Source organism: Athene cunicularia (genome assembly GCF_003259725.1).
Source record: "Athene cunicularia isolate RWA chromosome 2 unlocalized genomic scaffold, athCun1 chr2_part1, whole genome shotgun sequence".
NCBI lineage: Eukaryota > Metazoa > Chordata > Aves > Strigiformes > Strigidae > Athene > Athene cunicularia.
Genome location: NW_020799095.1, coordinates 136,987,319 through 137,007,069, shown reverse-complemented (window position 1 = coordinate 137,007,069; position 19,751 = coordinate 136,987,319). Strand labels below are relative to the sequence as shown.

The following is a 19,751-nucleotide window of genomic DNA, read 5'->3' as shown; positions in this document are numbered from 1 at the left end:
TGAAAGCCTTTTAGACATTCAGGTAAGTCATACATACAGTTTCTCTTCTGTGACACTATTTTGATGACTTTTTAGTCTTCAGACACATTTTTTTTGTTGTTGTTTTTTTTTTATGTTTCAGGTTGTTTTAACTTGCTCCATTGATACTGTCTGTATTGTGGTTTTCTTAATGCCATGACTTTCACGATCTGTTTTCTAAAATCTGAAGTATAAATAGCTTTTTTAGTTACCATTTTTCCTTAGTAGCCTTTTTCAAATGATAATGCTACCTAATTGCATTTTAACTGTCAATTTAATTTGAAAAATAAAATTAACAAAGAATTTTATACTGTATGCCTGCAAAACAAATAAACTGAATAATACATTACTATTTTTGTTTGTTTTCTGTTTCTGAAAGTGGAGGGGTAGGATGAGGGGCATGGAAGTTACCAGTGAGCCATTTTGAACAGAGGTCTTCCAAATGTAATGTAAACATTCTAATTAAAGTCCTTACCTCCAGACTGAAAGAAATGCAACGCGCTGTCCCCTACTTGTCCCATCTCATTCTAAATACATTTTAATTACAATAATGAAACAAATACTTCACGGTGCATTTTGTACTGTAATAAAGAAGAAAAAAAATACTAATGGCAGAAAAGGAAAGGACATTTTATTCACGAGTGTTCTGCTACTTTTGCAGGTAGAACTTTCTTGTGCTTTATCTTGGAGACTTTTTTTTTTTTTTTTTTTTTTTTTTTTTTAAATGAGTTATTTACAGATGTTTGAAGGGCAATGCTCTTTATAGATACCATTGTGTAGAGCTGTAGTGGCTTTCTGTCTCCTTTTTTTTTCCCTGTCTAGATCTTTAGGGGTATGATTATTTTAGCTCAAAGTCAATGTAGCTATGTCATTCTGTAATCATTTAGGTCTGATCCTCATGAATTAATGATAAGATGTAAGAATTCCTTTCTCTAACTTTTCATATAAATGTTTTGCCATAACGAATCCCAAGAAACACTGTTACAAAAAATTAAAGAGAAAAGTGGCCCGACATGTCACAATTTGTGAACCCAGTAACAGCTCAGTGTAGATCTGTAAGTGTTCTTTCATCTTTCTTGAGCTCATTAGCTGTAATAATCTTCCTGATTCTGGGTCACTCATTGAAGTGTAAAACGCAAAGGGATATGATTATATTTACCTGTTAAGAATTTTTTTTTTTTTTTTTTCATCTAGGGACTGATGAGAAGGGTAACTGTAACTAATGTTACTGCATTATTCCTTAGGCATTTTGCAAATCATGTAACTCAGTCAGATGGAATATTCCAGCACATTTCTCTACCACATCTCAATGTCATCTTCCCCTGTAGCAGGTAATGCAAACCACAGAAAGGTTACTAGCTGAAGTAGACAATAAATTCTCATAACATGAAGTTTAAAAGACAGATCAAGAGATGTTTTCTCCAATTATATGTTTTAAAAGCAATTAATGTCGATAATCAATTAAAATTTACTTTTATTCCTAAAGCTACTTATCACCACTTTTCTTCATTTTACACAGTAATCTGAAGAAAGATTAGAGAAATAGTATTTAAACAGTGTCAAAAATGCGGAAAAAAAAACTTGAAGTGGAAAAAAAGCAGTATATAATTTATTGCAATGAAGACTTGCATAAGAAAAGAATGTATGCATGTTGAGAATGTGCTTAATTGTTTTGCTGAATAGGACCATCTAGGAAGACATTACCCAGAATGAATGATTGGTCTACTTTGGCAAAACATTGTAAAAAAGATAAAATGTAGATTTTTATGAACTGTTGATAAAGCAATAAAGTACAAAGAAAGGAAGAAAAATCTTCTGATTTTCTCCATTTCAAATATAATTTTGAAATATATCTCAATGTTATTAAATTATACGTCTGGTTAGATGGATAGGGTTGGGGTTTTTTTTTCATTGTTTTATAATTTCTGCTGGGCTATCACAGGGGTTTTTTTTGTGAGCAAGGGAACAATTTTTGTGAAGTTGTTTTGTGAACAGAATCCTAAAGTGCAAAAAGGAAATAAGATCTAGAGGAAGTGTCCCACATATTCAAAATGAAATCTAAAAATATATTCATTATTCATGTAAATGAACAGTCGATTCTTATCAGGAGCTGCCTTATCGTCAGCATTTCTGAATATTAGAACACATTCTTGGGTATCTAATCTCTTATCGAAAAGTATAGCTAATGTATGGGTTTCATCTGGTTTTTAATACATTAAGTTCTTTGTGACTTAAAAAAAAAAAATCACAATTAAAATGAATTCTTACTTCCTCTTTAAGTTCCTATAAGCATTTTTTCAGACAACTGTAAATACAGTGTACACTAGCATGATTATTTTAAAAGATAACCTATTTGAGTGGTCCCCATGATTTGTTTTGGTTTTGAAGTACTAAGAAGTCCCCTCTGAATTTTATTATTACACATATGCTGAGCTTTCAGACAGCTTTAATGAAATTTAAGCTTTGAAAGCAGTCACTGAATCCAGGCATAGAGATATTCAGCTTCTTTAAATTAAGATCTGCTATCTATAAGCTTTGTGGTGAGTTCTAAGAGTTACTCTGTTAATCAACCCAAATCATGATAACAATGTTTAGCCTTGATACACCACTTCACATTACATGTTCAAAAAGCCTTTCCAATATTAACAATTGCATTTAGTAGCACACAGTTATAGCCTCTGGATTTTTGAATGCACTGAGAAGCAGTTATATTCTCTCCCCACAACATAAATCATATGCAGTTTGCTGCAGTAATTCAACAAAGTCAACACATCCTTTACATCCAAGAAGTAAGTGCTATTTTTAAATAGTTGTTAGGTTCACTGTGCATTGATTTCAGCTTATTACACTGCATTAATAACTTAGTCACATCACTCAAATTACACAAAATAATTAAGAAAAACAGAAAAATATAATTACTTTTTGTTTGGAAATTCTGTAATTTCCATTCAGACTGGGTAAATTATTCATATTGGGTGTGGATTTCATTTTCATTTCAGTGCACTGATAGCATAATCACATAGTCCTAATTATAGAGATAGTAAATAAGAGAGAAAAGAATATACCGCTCTTCACTTCTGTAGAAACGTCTATTGGCACACTAAGCACTAATTAAAATTCATTATTGCATCACATTTTGCACAGATACAGAAGTTTTGTAACAAAAAGAAGAGAAGATATTTTGTGGGGGAAGGAGGAAGACAGAGGGTTACTGTTAAGATGTTTTTCAGTGAGTACTATTCTTGGTCTCTAGTCCGTGTTCGAACGCTTACAGTTGTTCCCTTAATGCTGTTGCTGCTGCTCGCTGGTGTAATGTGAGCTGGGGCACTCTAAAAAGAAACCCAGTGCAGAGCATTCATTTGCACCAGCTGCAGAGCTGATACAATTTTCATCGTGTTTCTCTTGAAGAGCTGGTTAAGCAGGGTTGCTATTACACACTCTTCTCTCCCTCTTCACTGCCATCTCTCCATCAACTCCACCCTGTGCACACAAAGGCCTGATTTTAGGATATGAGACTGTCCTGGGATTCCCTGCATCTCCCTCTTGTAGGGAGGGAAGAAGCGGCTGAGCGGCTTACTTACCTCTGCACCTCTTGAGAGGAACCCGTTACAGGGAGGGGGAGATTTAAAAACATCTTGATGCTTCTGCCAATACCAACAAGATGTGATGGCTTCAGTTAGTACTGATGGAAAACGCCGACAGGTTTCTCCTTGCAGTGCTGTCCATCTTGCATTCTGCTGTGTATACTACAGTGATGGCGGCAGCGACGGCAACTCTGGGTTGTGATACTCCAAGAGGAAATGGAGACCAGATGTTAAGCGAGTGTGCACTGCTCAGATCCCTGGCCCTCATCTCCTCCAGGAAGGGCAGAGGAAAAGAAATCACTGAACCTTACAGGTGTAATTACTATTAAATACTGAGGATTCTAAGCAATTGCCCATTTTTGCCTGATTTTCTCTTATCTTTCTTGGGAAGAAAAAAGATGTTAGTATAATCAGTGGAAAGGACTAAACTGCAAATGTTTCTTAGGCAGAACTCCTTCACTTGACATTAGGAACCTGCAGAGCAAGTGTCTAAACAGAGCTAGATATTTAAATCTGTGTTATAGCCAATGGAGACTATATGGAGTGAGGTTATTAATTGCAGTATGATGTAAATGATTAAGCACCACTGAACCTATTGTCCAGCACTCCACTGATAATAACAGGAGCCTTGCTGTTAGGTTTTGTAAACACCCACATTTAATCAAATTCTGCTATTTGTATCTCATTTGTGAGCAGATGAAAGAAGAATAAATGTCAGTACTGGAACATTAAGATGACTTAAACCCCTGGACTACATTCAGCAGCTAGAGGATTCTGGATACACTGACAGAGGAGTCACTGCACATATAATTAAGGCTGGAAAACAAATCTGCTTTTACAGAAAAACAATATAGAGGTTTGCAAATTTGGCTTTGACCCTAAGCACCAACTTAAATGAGAGCTAAGACATTCTAGAAGATATGAGCGTGAAACTAACTTGCAAGCAACCTCTGTCCAGTACTTTACGGGACACATAACTGGGAGAAGAGAGAATGAGGACTTGAAGCTGAGTTTTGTATACCCTGTTAATTACTGTGAACTGTTAGCTATTACAAGGGACATCACTTTTAATTAAACCAGAAGTTCACGTTGGCACTAAGAAACCTTAATAAAGTACGTGTTTAGATATACATTCAACAAAGATTGGATTTAACAAATTTTTATTATATGGCAAAAACAAAAAATGAAAAGTTATATCCAAACTTTTCAATCACTTTTGCTTCCAGCTGCACCAACCATCACCAAACAGACAGTGCCACACAAATGGTCACATCTCCTCTGAAACACGCTGTTTTATACATTCAAAGGTTTTTGACTTTGGTACAGTCTTCTACCATGCCCCACTTTTCTGGTATTTTTAACCAAAATTCAATCCATATTCCATGTTCTTGCCTCAGACTGAGCACGGTGAAACAATATACTACACATTTGCAGTGTGATTATGTTTGCCAGCTATAGGGTTCAAACAATACTGCTTCCCTTGTAATCTAAGGATTAAAAAAAGATCTTAAAATATAATCCCTTGGTAGCAAAGAAAGTTGCCATGTGTGTTCTTAAGGTTTCTACTGGTATTGTGGCTGGTGTGTTCAATACACCCAGATCTTCCTCAAAACTGCTGTGAGGAAATATTCACGACCTCTGAAGGAACTGTCTCCACATTATTCTGGAAGGATTTGTATTGCAGTCCTTTTTTGGATTCCTTGAATCCCACTTTGAGCAAGAAGTAAATATTTTAATCTTGATATACGACAATGGAAAACCATTCTCTGACTTCCTAAACTATTGGAAAAGTCTTCCTTCTTATGAACAATAACTCCTACACCTTATGCAGGATGAGACTCAGCATTTCCCTATCACAGTGATCAGTCTGGAGTACTAGAAAGAAGATTTTAGTTTCCTAGAATACTATTATAGGTATGTGCTTTCCCTTTCTTAGTACCTATAAGTCTGTCTGTCTTGATGCATTCATACACATGCATATGTACTGAAATAAAAAAAAAGTTTTCATAATGCTTCCCATGAAAAAGGCTGTCTTTGTATTAGTCTTTGCTCTGTTACAAGCAGATATTTTCAATTAGTCCAAAGAAACAGGGAATCAGTGACCAACAACACAATAACATGTCTGATATACTAAGGTGTCAAGAGGATCAAATGTTTGTGGTTTTTTTTTGGTTTGTTTGTTGGTTTTTTGTTTTTTTTTTTTTAATGATAAAGTAAAAATTAAAGTACACAGTTTTAAAATACTTACCAAAAAAAGTGCCTCCCACCTGAAAATTTTGTTGGGTAAGACACTGCTTTTATCTAATATTTAATAAAGAGAATAAAACTGATTCAGCCTGAGAAAGCCACAAACATCTTTCTTCTCCTTTTTCAGAACTGAACAAACTTTAATACTCTACCAAGATTCTTTACTACTGAGAATGTCTCACTGCAGTAGAAATTTGTTTCAAAGTAATAGGTTTCCTATTAGAACTAGTTTGTCATGTCAGAGGGATGATTATTCATGATAAGCCAGTGGCACTATTACCATCATTTTTTTAGAAATGGGGTGTACTGATTAATTTCAGAAATAATAGCTACTGAAAGCAGACATCAGTACTGCAGAATGGATGAGACAGCGTAACAGTTGCCAAAAGGTGAAATAAGCTAAAACCAGGGAGCACATCAATTAAAGATGTAAGTCACTCAATTTAATAAAGTTATGTGTTTTGCTTGCTTGATAAGAAAAGACACAGGCTCTTGCTGAGTAATAATGGCTAGAAGGAAGGAACTGAATGTCCAAGGTTGTGCCTTGAGCTATGCTATAAGAGATTGTCATTAAGTCTCAAGAAATAATTAGCAACATTTTTTTTTTGTGCTGATATATAAAGTTCCAGAAGAAAGACTCAGACCAGACATCTACATTTTTCCCATGTATAAAATGCTTATGTGGGAATAGTAATAGTGGAATAGTATGTCAGAGGTATTTGTGAATACATAACACCTAGCACATTAGATAAAATCTGTACAAATTCCAGTCAGTAGATACTACAAAAGTAATATGCCAAATGCCTTTATCCCATACAAATGAACACAAGGACATCTAACCAATAATAAAATCTCAGTATTAGCAAGAATAATTTATTAAAATAGAAACGTATAACTATTCTCTCAAACAGATTTACATACCAAGTTAAATTACACCATCCAACTCAGTATTTACCTAAATGTTTTTGCTTCCCATTTCTGTGACTTCAGTGCTGCGCTGTTTGACTTTATTGGTTTTCTTTCCATCATTAATCACTTTTATATATTCCTTTTCTATACATATTGATTCAACATGGCTTTTCACATAATTTTCAGTTATTGTTTTAGTGATATCAATAAATGAGATCTCATTAAAAAAATCTTATATCTCAGTGACTAAAGAGGTTCTTTTTAACTTAGTTTTGATCATGCCTCAGCTGACTACTGAAATTATATTCTGGCTTATATTTAGGACACTTAGAAGTACATGGTAAAGATGTTAATATTTTGACCTACTGCAAATTCAAGAATATGCAATGGGATATCATTCAAAATTAAAAAGTGAGCAGAGCTGACAATATCTGAAAATTTACCTTTACATTCAGATGCATGAAAACAGTGAAAATATCATAACAGTTTGAAGATTTATAGATGAGAATCATATTTTTTTTTTTGTATTGTATTGTTTCAATCAAAAATTACTTATTTTTAGAAAGTTTATGAGTAAATGAAGACAGAATGTATGTTTTTTAAAAAAAAATCTATGCTAGTTCTTGAGAAATCCTGTTACAACATACATTATGTTAAGAAATGGACATAAAATATTCTTCAGAAGACTTTTACCAAGAAAACTTTCTGGTTGATCTAATGTTCTTTATATCTGGAGGTTTCGGTGTGTTTTATTTTAGAGAATCTCTGGATATCTCAGTACAGACACTTCAGTTTAATAATGCTTCATTAAAATCACAAACAGCTTTATCACAAACACTGTTTAATACCTATTACAAGATAAAAAATTAAAGTGATACAAAATAAAATTTGTTTAAAATCTGTAGCTTGATATGCAATTCCTAACTTATAAAACTGGACTTCAAGTGGCCATATAATGTTTGAATATCTACCATTGACAATCATTAGTTTCCAAGAGGTTTAAATTGTTGTCCATTCGTTTTTTAAAGTATTGTGTCAGAAATTGTCACATAGTGCCAGATCCTTCATGAGAAGTTCTTCTGACCTCTCTGCATTCGCTTGACCCTTATATATTCTCTGGCTCTTTGGTTTTTGAAGTGGTGGCATTGTTTCACTATGATCTAGAAAATTAAAAATAGAAATCCCACCTCTGTGTGCCATATTGCACAACCGTGTGTTTATGTGTCTACTTATGGAAAGATGGTGTTTTTTTCTTTATTCTGTAGTGATCTTCATTGTATTTTCTCTTTTTGACTTCCGTTCTGCTTGCCCATTTCAGAAAAGCTGTATTTGCTAATACATTCACTAAAGGGGTTGAGATCCTTCCTATTTAATTCAAATCTGTCTCCTATTTAACTCAAAAATTTTGTCACTGTTTGGAGTAGATCAAAGACTATAGTTACTTTTCCGACTGCTGCTTCCTTTAATTCTGAACATATTCTTAATTTTGCTGCCCTCATGTAGTTTAGGCTGTTGTAGAGCGGATGAAGTGCATTTGGGATAATGGTCCAAACCTCACAGTAATGGCATTACAGGGTAGCTATTGGCATCAGGTTTTTATAGATGTTTCACTGAGAATAGTAATGTTTCAGAAGCGTGCAACTTTAGATAATTTTTTTTCTTCCTAAGTTTATAATAGAGTTTCAAGGGTCTGAATTTCCATGTGGTCTAAAGCAAGAAGGTTTTTGTTTGTTTGTTAAAAATTACATCTCTTCTGAAGGTAATCCTTGCGAGTGAATGAGAAGACTTTCTATGTTGTTTACATCTGAAGCAATCTAAGCTGCTATAAAAGTGGTCTGTTACTTTTTGAAAGAAGCAAACAGAATATAGGAAATCTGTTTGTGGTAGCATACAGTAAATACTGAGCCATTGCTGTGTTCACTTAGAGTCTTAATTTTGTCCTGGTTTTCCAAGCACTGAGTCTTCAAAATACTTTCTAATCTGATCACTTCAAACCAGCATCATATTTATTTGATAATGTTTATTTCCTATCTGAATGCTTACTGGAATTTTTTCATCATTCTGGGTTTTCTTCCCCCTTCTCCCCCCTCCCTTTTTAACTTTGACTAAATCTATGATGTTTTAGAAGGATTATGGAAACAGTTTTTTCTTTCTCTAAAGCAATATACTAATTTCAGCAGATTAGATTTGCAATAATCTGTTCTCTGTCACTTATCTGAAACTGCTACAAGATTTCAAACTACCAGCTGTAATATACTGTACTGTGTTTTTCTTTTCTTTACGTTTTCTTCACTAGATTAAGTCTCTGTGTAAATCTCATTAGAGAGGTCCAGATCCTAGATTTTAATGAACCAGCTATATAAAGACAGACGTTTACTGTGTATGCCAATGGGCTTTAAATTTAAGGCAGCATTATATTGACTGTTTTGCTGTTATATTACAATTAGTGTGAAAACAGTAATTAAGGTTCTCAGACGTTTGAACTTTAATTTAAAAGTGTAGTACTAAATGTATTTTAATTTCTTCAGAAGTTAGTTTTGGTTTAACCTTTTTTTTTTTTTTTTTTAAAGAGGATATTTGCTTATCTTCCACTAGTGCCAAGAGGAAATACTCTTGAAACATCTTATTGTGTGACTGTTTCCTTCCTTCGAGAATTCTGACATTTTTTATTTTCACAGTATTGTTCGTTAATTATTGTTTTGTGGACAACTTAATTTACTTTTTAATTTTTTTCCACTTATATCTGAGACCCAAAGATCTGCAGCAAACTTTGCAGCAAAATCTTTTCTTTATCAATATTGAAAATATAATAAGAAATAAGTACAACAGTAGTGAAGCTTTAGAATATATTATATAGATTCAACTAAATGATAAACCATTTCAGAAGTTTTAGTTTGACCTGCTACTGCAGTGGTCGTATCTTACTACTGTCTTTCATGCAGTTCACATGGAAAGGGCTGACTACTTACCAGCGCATTTTAATGAAAAGAGAATTTTGCTCTAAGGCATGTTATTTCAAAATCAATAAGGAAGTCTATGCAAATTAAGACTTGTTATTTCTAAAAGAACAGAAATGCTTCAAAATATTACTGGTAGTTCATAGTATTCTGGGTGTGGTCGTCCTTGTCATTTTGACTAGTTAAGTGATGGTTCTAAACTAACATTAAAATTATCCTTATTTAATTATGAAATTAACATTTTCTCAGATCACACATTAAAAATAAGACAACAAATGAAGCACAATACAAAACCTTTGGACATGTGGTTAGCTTTGCAGAAAAGGAAACAGTGAAAAGGAAATGTAAAATAAATACAATTCTTTCAGCAACTGATCTTTATAGTGGAATCTCTGTTCATTTCTTTTCGACAGAATAAATTCTTCATGTAAAACAAACATGAAACCTGCTTTTATTTATGCTTTTGTTACAATTTTCTCTTTAGAGCTGCTGAGAAGAATCATGTATCAGTTTCTGGATGTATGCTGGTTACTTTCCATTCTTCAAGTGGAAGAACTGCAGGAAGATTAGGTAGAAGAAAAAAAGTACGCAGGTTCAGAGTACTAATGAAGGCACTTCTCACAATTAGTTCTCCTAAAATTAGGAAGTCATAGCTCAAAATGTGTATTCTTACACACAGGAGAGAGAACAGTGGCCAAATGCCACTGAGACCAGAAATTCTATTATCTAAAATCCAAATTCTCTTAAAAAACCCAAACACCTTTAGTATCTACAGTCTCCCTAAACATAAGAGAGCTGATTCCCCTGCAAGTCTGGCAGTGCTAACATGTGTGAGGGGTTTTAAATATGGCAGGCTTTCAATCCCAGAGGGTTTTTTAAATTTTTTTCTGTGATGAGATTCCAAATGTCCTCTCTTGTTTTTATGTCTAGTTCAATTGCCCGGATGTTTGTCACATCTGAGAGATTACCCTTCTCTGGCTGCATGAGCAAGGAGGCAGTTATTTTGGAACAGATGATCCCTTGTCTACAAGGCATTTGAGATATTAGATGAGGAATAGAAGTATTGAAATATCCTTAGATGAAAAGTTAATTACATACTGGGGGTAAATTCTTGAGTGTATTTCAGCTGACTTTGTTGAAACCAGACTTTCATCTGTGGTGGCAGTAGCAATGCTTTTAAAATTGGAGCAGAAGGCTATTCCCTGTCGAAGAGTTATGTACAAACCAAAGTAATTAAGTGCCAGAGGGTAAAGGAAAAAAACTGTCTTTTCCTGTGAAAGTGATAATTTTCTTCTACTGAATGATTTACAGGATGTAGGTTTGTTACATCTTTTTCAAAGTTTTCAAAGACTGGTGACACTATTGAAGTTAAAGCCTTTTTGCTTTCAGGTATAGGAAATTACAATTTTCTGTGATAGAACAAGAAATACACACAATGGCAATAAATATTTATTTCAATATATGTAACAAGAAATTATGGATGTTTTTGTTAAATGAGATCCGGTTGTTTATTTTGCCACCTTGCCATTTAAAGCCTTCTGCTCTTCAGGATGGATTCCATGTGAACATGATCAGTCCTGCTGTTTTTTCGACCTTATGTTTCTTAAAAGAAGAAACATACTCAGTGTTGACATGAGCAGGCAGAATCTTTTGTCTCTCTTCCAGTTTTCCCAAGCTTTATGTATGATTTGTATCATTTTAAGGTTATGAGAAAAAAATGTTCTTTGCAAATAGTTGTGTAAGATAAATTGTCTTGCCCTTGCATAAGCTATACAAGGTGCCAAAATGACTTTTCCAATCATTTGGTAGAGTTGGCTGGAAACCCTATAACAAGCTCAGTGAAATTGGTACAGAATACCCACCAAAAAGAAGCTATCACTGTAACATAATTATCACTGCATTTGAAGAGCTTCATGGAAGTACTGTTTTTTCCTCCACAGATTAATTTCTTATTTCTGTTTCAGTCACCTTTTCTGAAAGAGGTTCAGAAATATTTTAGTGTTCCACTTTTCTCTTTATATGAATACAAGATAGACAGTTCTGAAACAACAACAGCTCTAAAGCTTGTAGCTGGTACTACACAGGTGCAGAGTACTTCTGTTATGCTGTGCTGTGGCACAGGACTGCTGCTGGTGTGTGCACCTTCCATGCCTAACACAGTAGGAAAATGAGATTCAGAAAGAACCAGTGGGATTATAATGTTTTGTTAAGAATGGACACCAGTGAGTGTCCTTAGTGTAAAAGCCACCAGTCACACCTGTTATGAAAGCACAGTAGAGAAAGAAAGAAAGAAGTATGCAAGCTGCTGGACATTTGAGGGAGGCAGAGAAAAAGGAGGAGAGTAGGAAGGAAATAAATCCAGTAAAGGAGACAGTTGTCTTGCATGCTTGTAGTGATGTGAAAAAAGTCAATAAAACTTTTTGTTGGAAGTTAATGTTAGAGAAAGGAGGTTTGTTTTATGCAGAAAAGAGGCTTTTGGGGAAACAGAAAAGCATAAATGGAAAAGAACTAAGACATAATGAGAAGATATAAAAAGTTAAATTTCAAACATACAGTCACTATACAGTGACAAAATACAGTCACTATATCTGATGAGAGCTTCCTCTTCTCCTTTTTGTAAATGGGCTCAAATATTATGGTGTAAGGCATGTCATAACAATTAAAATGATAGAGAATCTGAGATAGTTTAGAAATAAAGATCGTGTATATATTTTCCAAACATGGGAAGGACTGATAGGAGGGAGAAAAGCCTTCATGAAATAGGGAAGGGTTCACATCACTATGAAATCTATCACTGTAGCATTCCAATAGGTTCTCTGAACTGCTAAGAAACACATGTGAGAGTATAGTATGAAACTACAAAAGCAAGAGGTGTCACAAACCTAACTATAAGGGTTAATAAGGAAACAAGAGGCATGAACACACAAGTACTATAAAACTGAAGGTAACGATAATGTAGGTCAACAGAAATAGAATCCAGCACTATAGAAGAGAATCAGGAGAACAATCCTTCCTGATTTATGGTCATCATGAAAATTAACTGCTCCTTACTGTTGAAGGCAGTCAGGTGATCAAAGATCACAAATAGAAAAAGCTGCTGCAGAAACATGTAAAGAGCAGGAGAGAGAGTCAGTAAAGTTGATGGATTCTGAATGGAAGAGGACCACCATCTAGGGGGAAAAGAACAATTTTGCAAATAGGTAGATTACACAAAAGAAGGGAGATGAACATGGATGACTGGCTAAGGAATACTTTAAGATCCAATAGACTGTGCTTTAAAAGATGGGTGCAAGGGAAAGAGATGAAAGATCAGGATATCAGAAAAGATACATAAGAAAAAAGCATGATGTGAACAACTCATCTTTTATTTTCTCAGTTTGCTCTTAAATTAAATGACAGCAAGTGTTAGATACCTCTTTAAAAGGAAATACATAAGCAACTTAGAAATGTTTTAGTATGTTAAAGTAGACACATAACTATGGCAATGACTACTATTAAAGAATACATTAAACAAAGCAGATTAAACAAAAGGTGTGGAGTACTTGGAAGGTGAGAGGTGTGCTTATTAAACACTGTAATTGAATGATCAGGAGGAAAAGAAAAAGCAAAGAGAGTCTTCTAGTGCACTGAGTATATTTATGGGCCATCTAAGGGCAAGGGGTATCGATGTGGCATAAGGATTACTTGCTTTGTTAGAAGGCAACGAAAGTTGAACATATAGATTATGTAAGAACTGATATTATTGTTGCTTACAGTAATCCTACAGCGAATCAAAGTATTACTGAAATCAGGAAGAGTGGCAGTGTATTCTGATTTCAAGAAATATTTGTCCATGTAAAACTGATGAGAATTAAACATCTGAATTATAAAATCTGGTAGAAAACAATACAATGGAAACTTGAATCATACTGTTAAGAGAATATCATCAGTGGTATTGTTCATCTTCAAACTTCAACAAATATTTTTCTCTTCTAGTCTAACATCAAGTTTTTCAGAAGTCTTTATCTCATGCTTTGAATCAAATCTTCTCTTTAATGAAAAACAGTTTGCAAGTAAATTCTGTTTTGAATGCTAGTTCTGAAATCTAGATGAAAAAGATCACAGTATGTGTTACCCGTTATTTCAGCATGAATTTTGCCTTGTGAAAATAAATGTCATGTTTTCAACATTTGATCAGATCAGTCAGTTAATGCATGTTGTCTATTCTGAATGTGACCAAGTTGGTCTGCCAAGGTGAAGAGCATTACAGAATGGATTAATATATGAAAGTAGAGATTAAAGTGTGTGTTGTATTCTGTTGGCATGATTTTTTATTTTACAGACTAAAAGAGTAGGCCTATAAAAATCAAAGTTAATTGTTTTTTTCCATTCGTGGAATTAAAAATTTGTCTTCTGAAACATGCATAGCTATGTTACATTCTACAACTGCATTCAGTTATTGTTAAAAACCCAATTTATATAATCTTGCAGCATATGAGTAATTCTCTTTTGTTACACTTTGGGTATGGAGTTAAGGGAGTAAGTGGAACTTTTATATGTCATGGAAGTTTGTATTTCATATACATGTATGGATAGGAACAATTATCGGAACCAATATGAGGCATTACATTCCTTAATAAGTAGTGTGTTATCTCACAAGGCACTTTCTCATTGTTTTGACTCTGCTGTTGTTTTATTTTTTTTAATATAATTTTGTTTTGGTGACAGAAGACCTACTATGTGAGTTTTTCTTTATAGCTGACATTGAATTAACAATAGTACATATGTAATTGATAGCTAATACATATGTAACTGATGCTATTTAATTTTCAAGTCTCTCTCTTGTTTTTTCTGTAATTCAACTGAAGTAGGTCTCAGCAAGAGATTTCTAGGAAAAATGAAATTGATAAATACATTCACTTAGCTATTTTAAAAGTCTTATTCCAGTGACTATATTTGGTGAGAGGTCGTAGATTTCTAGGATGAAGATCTTATGATGAGTAAATAGTTTAGTTTTGCAAAGTGACTCGTGCACAAACTGTATTCCAAAATATTTTTAAAGTGCTAAATAAAAGAGATGAGCTTAAATTATAAATAAAACATAAAGGAGATTTTAAAATAGTTTAAGTATATAAGGGAGATGTAGAAAGATGCAAATAAAACAGCCTCCTAGCAATGAAAGTTGATAACAAATGAAAGTGCATATGCACTGATATAAAAATTAATTCTCTAAGCTAATTTGTCATACATGTCAGATGAGGCAAATAAAGCCCTAATTACTTTCTAAGAGGATCTTCCGTTCCCTCTCTGTCCTATATATCTATGATATACTGATATTTGTAGTAAAAGAGTAAACATACTTCATAAGAGTGACCATTCTCACCATTGGATATAAATATGAAAAAGCCAAGATAAAAATATTGGATGTGTCCCTCTTCTGTTGTCAAGAAAAGTTACAGCGTAGCAATAAGTGAAAAATCTTAAGAGATTTCTGCTTAGTACTTCAGAGAAAGGGTTCTCTGCACATTTAAATGCTCAACACAAAGACAAGCTTGTGAATGTGCCATAAAGAAGATGATTTAATGAGCTCAAATATATACATGTGTGTATAACTAAAGAGACAGCATCTGGTTGGTTTGTTTGTAGTTTGTTATGAAATTTGTATGTTTCTTGAAAGAGCATGTGGAGCAACTGAGTGCTTTGGGCTTTCTCTTAGTTGATGAAATCTCCCTGCTAGAAGAGGGGGCTTGCTCTAGGCACGCTTGGGGAAGAGAAACTTCAGGGGTGCAAAAGGCAAAGGAAGAAAACTGATCTAATATTTAAGCGATAAGAGAGCAGAAAGCCTGGAGAGGGAATGTAGACCTACAGTCAGACTGCAAAGCTGGTAGAAATAAAAAATATCCTAAGGACCTAGAGGAGATAAGAACTGCAGTAACTGAGCATTAGAACTGAGAGAAAGAATATAGAAAAGGATCTTGCTTGCCAGGACACAGTGACAATTCTTGTTTTCTTTTCATTTTTCTCAGAAAATGGATTTTCTATATAAAAAGAAAAATGCTTATAGTCCAAGAAAATTTGGCTTTTGAATGTAGGGTCTATTTCTGACATTTGGGGATATTTATGTTAAGAAGGGTCTATTGGTAGATCCTTTTTTCAGCTTTGACCCATTGTTCTGATTTTGGTTGAGACAGAGTTTATTGTCTTCATAGTAGATCCTATGGTGGTATGTTTTAGATTTGCGACCAAAATGCTGTTGATAACACAAGGATATTTTCGTTATCGCTGAACAGTGCTTACACAGAGTCAAGGCCTGTTTCTTATGCAGTCTCTCTGAGCAAACAGGCTGGGGATGGGCAAGAAGTTGAGAGGGGACAGAGCTGGGACAGCTGACCCCAGCTGACCAAAGGGATATTCCATACCATATGACATCATCTTAGTGATAAAAGCCAAGAGAAAGAAGGGGTGTGTGGGTGTGTGTGTGTGTGTGCCAATGTTCAGGGATATGGTATTTGTCTTCCATTCTAACTGTTAGGTCTGATAAAGCCCTGCTTTCCTGGAAATGGCCAAACACTTGCCTGCCAAAGTAGCCAATGAATTCCTTATTTTGCTTTGCTTATGTGCACAGCTTTTGCTGTACCTATTAAACTGTCTTTATGTCAACCCACAAATTTTCTCACTTTTAATCTTTGCAATTCTCCCCCCCCCATCCCACTGAGGGGGAGTGAACAAGCATTTGTGTGGGGCTTAGCTGATTGCTGTGGTTAAACAACAACACCCACTTATGGTCAGTCAAAACACATAAGATGTCCTTCTCAATATTTTATTTAGATATAGACAAGCTTACAAAGTTCTTTCTGGTTAGAAATACACAATGGAGTTATTGACATGAGATAATATGCAACAGATGGCTATTTCACATCGAGTCTTTAAGTACACAGCTTTCATAAACCATAATTATTGATTGGAAAAAGCTTGTTCATAATAAATAGCCTTTCAGCCTCTTCCAGCCCCAAAATCTGGGGAGGAGCAGCAGATTAATAGATATAATCTGTGTCAGACCTCCACCAAAAGAAGATTCATTTACTTTGTGCTGTTTCTCTTCCTTTTTTAGAAGAAGAGGACATTGATGCAAATACTCTGCCTCACAGACAACCAAATTTAGTCATAGATGTTGTTTATATATATTTATTTGCAAAGATACCACCATATGTCTTTACATAAACAGTATGGAAAACACATTTGTTAGGTGGGTGGGGTTGTTAGGCATTAAGTGGCCAGGATTTGTATTAAAATATGAGTTTTACCTTTCTAAATGCAGTAGTCACAAAAAAGTGTTTTAATATTTTTTTAGAAATCATGAATTCCAATGACATATTTTATAGAACATTGATATAAAAATGAATTTTTTTTTTTTTTTTTTTTTTTTTTTTTTTTTAGGATTTATTTATACCTGTGGTGGAACTTTAAAAGGACTCAATGGCACTATAGAAAGCCCTGGCTTCCCATATGGATATCCAAATGGTGCAAACTGTACATGGGTTATAATAGCAGAAGAAAGAAACAGAATACAGATCGTCTTTCAGTCTTTTGCTCTAGAAGAAGAATATGATTATTTGTCATTATATGATGGGCATCCTCATCCTGCAAACTTTAGGACAAGGTAAAGAATAAACATTAAAATGTAACTTTGTTTTGATGATGAAGGATACCAATTAAACCTGGACACCAGACTGAAAAGAGTAGGCGTATTTTACTGGGGATAACTAAATGATATAAAAAGTAATACAGAAAACAAACAGCGAGAAAGGACAGAATAGTGCACTTAAAGCAAACAAACAGGGAAATACAGGGTAATGTATCAACTCATTACTACATGAGAGACAATAGTGATGAAGAAAGATCCATCACCACTTGCACATGTCACCATCACCCAGACCCACGGTGGCTGGGCAGCCCCAGTTACAGCGAGGGTTTGCAGAGCCTGTCCCGGCAAGGGGGAAAACCTATGTGGTGCGTCCACCCGTAGGTGAGGAACCCAAAGTCGCTGTGAGCGGGTCCAGCCTTATGTACCAGAGATCGACAGGCCAGAGTAACTGGCACCTTTGTTTTAAGCAGAACATCTGGTGTCACTTTCCAATTAGATTCCCCCAGAGCCTGGCCAGGGCTCAAGGGAGAAGCTAAGGGAGTTTCCCTGATTATCTAATTTATGTTCTTTTTAGAACAAGGCCACATGTCTGGTCTCAAGGCCAGACAGCTGGCTTCATGGCCTTGTTAACTCACCCACACAAAGAAGAAGAAAGATACATTCAGGATAGACAGGTTTTCATTACATTCATCATGAGTATACGATATCTAAGATACTATATCTTTCATTAATGAGCATACATATTTAGTTAATGACTACATACTAAATTAGCAACTTTGGCTCAGGGGTTGTTGTTCAGGCTTCAATACTTCAACACTGTAGCACTTTTTACATCAGCATAGTACAATACCTGCCAGCACAATGGTTATCAGTTAAAAACTATACAGGATTAATCTATGGGTCATCTCTGGCTTGGGCCTATTGTCCAAGCCCTAGCACTTCAAACTTGTATCTTAAAAAATCAGAGAAAATATTTAAAGCTAAATTTTTAAAATTATCAATTATTTCATATTTAGAATTTAAGGTGCACTTTCCTTGGTCATAAATGTCTTAAAATCTATGTGATGTGTTTTAATTCTAGATAAAGTGCTAAAATTAATTTAGCCTTCATAAAATTTGTCTCAACAAAATGTAATTAATTAAGAACATGGGCATGGATAAATGAATAAAAAGTGAATATGAGATTGTGGAAGTCTGAGTTTGCAGTTTGCATAATCTGGTGTCAGTATAACTTTTGCAACAGGAGGCTTTTGAGAGAGATCAGAAAATGATAATATGTTTAAGATAGAAACAATAAGTATTTTTTTTTTTGCAATTGTGTACAAGCATCTTCTAACACAAAGGGATTACATGAGTGGAGAAAAACAGTTTGACAAATCAAGAATGCGATGGGTCATAGAACATTTTTTATCAGTGTCTACTTCAGAGTCATGGGCCAGATACTCACTTCTGGAAGGCTGCAGCCTGAGAGATACATAATAATTCTGCACTAGCAAAAGATATATTATCCATACATTTGCTATTTATCTTTATTATCTTCTATCTTGACTTCTGTAAGCCTAGTTTTCATCTACCCTTGACACAGTATCACACAACATCCTTGTTGCCAAATTTGAGAGATATGGATTTGATGGGTGAACTATTTGATGACTAAGGCATTGGATGGATGTCCACATCCAAAGAGTTTCAGTCAATGGCTTGGAGATCAATAACAAGTGGTGTCCCTCAGGGGACACCTCAGAGTCTGCAATGGGATTAATACTATTCAATATCTTTGTTAATGACATTGACAGTGGGATTGAGTGCACCCTTAGCAAGTTTGTGGATGACACCAAGTTGAATGGTGTGGTTGATTTCCTTGAGGGAAGGGATGCCATCCAGAAGAACATTGACAGAGTTGAGGTGTGAGCCTGTGAGAGCCTCGTGAAGTTCCATGAGGTCAAGTGCAACGTCCTGCACCTTGGCTCAGGGTAATTCTCAGTGACAATACAGACTGGAGGATGAATGGATTAAGAGCAGTCTTGCAAAGAAGGACTTGGTTGGTAGGTTGATGAGAAGCACAGTGTGTGTTTGCAGCCCAGAAAGCCAACCATATATTGTGCTGCATGAAAAGTATCATGGCCACCAGGTTGAGGGAGGTGATTCTATCCCTGTATTGGGCTCTTGTGATACCCCACCTGGAGGACTGCTTTCAGCTCTGGGGCCCTCAGCATAAGAAAGACATGGACCTGCTTGAGCAGGTCTAGAGGAGTGCCATGGAGATAATCAGAGGGCTACAGAACCTCCCCTGTGAAGAAAAGCTGAGAGAGCTGGGGGTGTTTAACCTGCAGAAGAGAAGGCTCCAAGGAGATCTTATAGTGGCCTTCCAGTACTTAAAGGGAGATTATAAGAAGGAGACTTTTTACCAGGGCT

General features: G+C 35.0%; 1 protein-coding gene across 1 annotated transcript in view; it reads left to right on the top strand.

The window, feature by feature from the left end:
• The first annotated feature begins 16,987 nt into the window (after positions 1-16,987).
• The window catches only part of CSMD3 (CUB and Sushi multiple domains 3), a 622,514-nt gene continuing 619,750 nt past the window's right edge, over positions 16,988-19,751 (top strand). Inside the window, exons 1-2 of the mRNA XM_026841511.1 lie at positions 16,988-16,991; positions 17,132-17,354. Coding sequence (XP_026697312.1) covers positions 16,988-16,991; positions 17,132-17,354 — 227 coding nt within the window. The remainder of the gene's footprint in view (positions 16,992-17,131; positions 17,355-19,751) is intronic.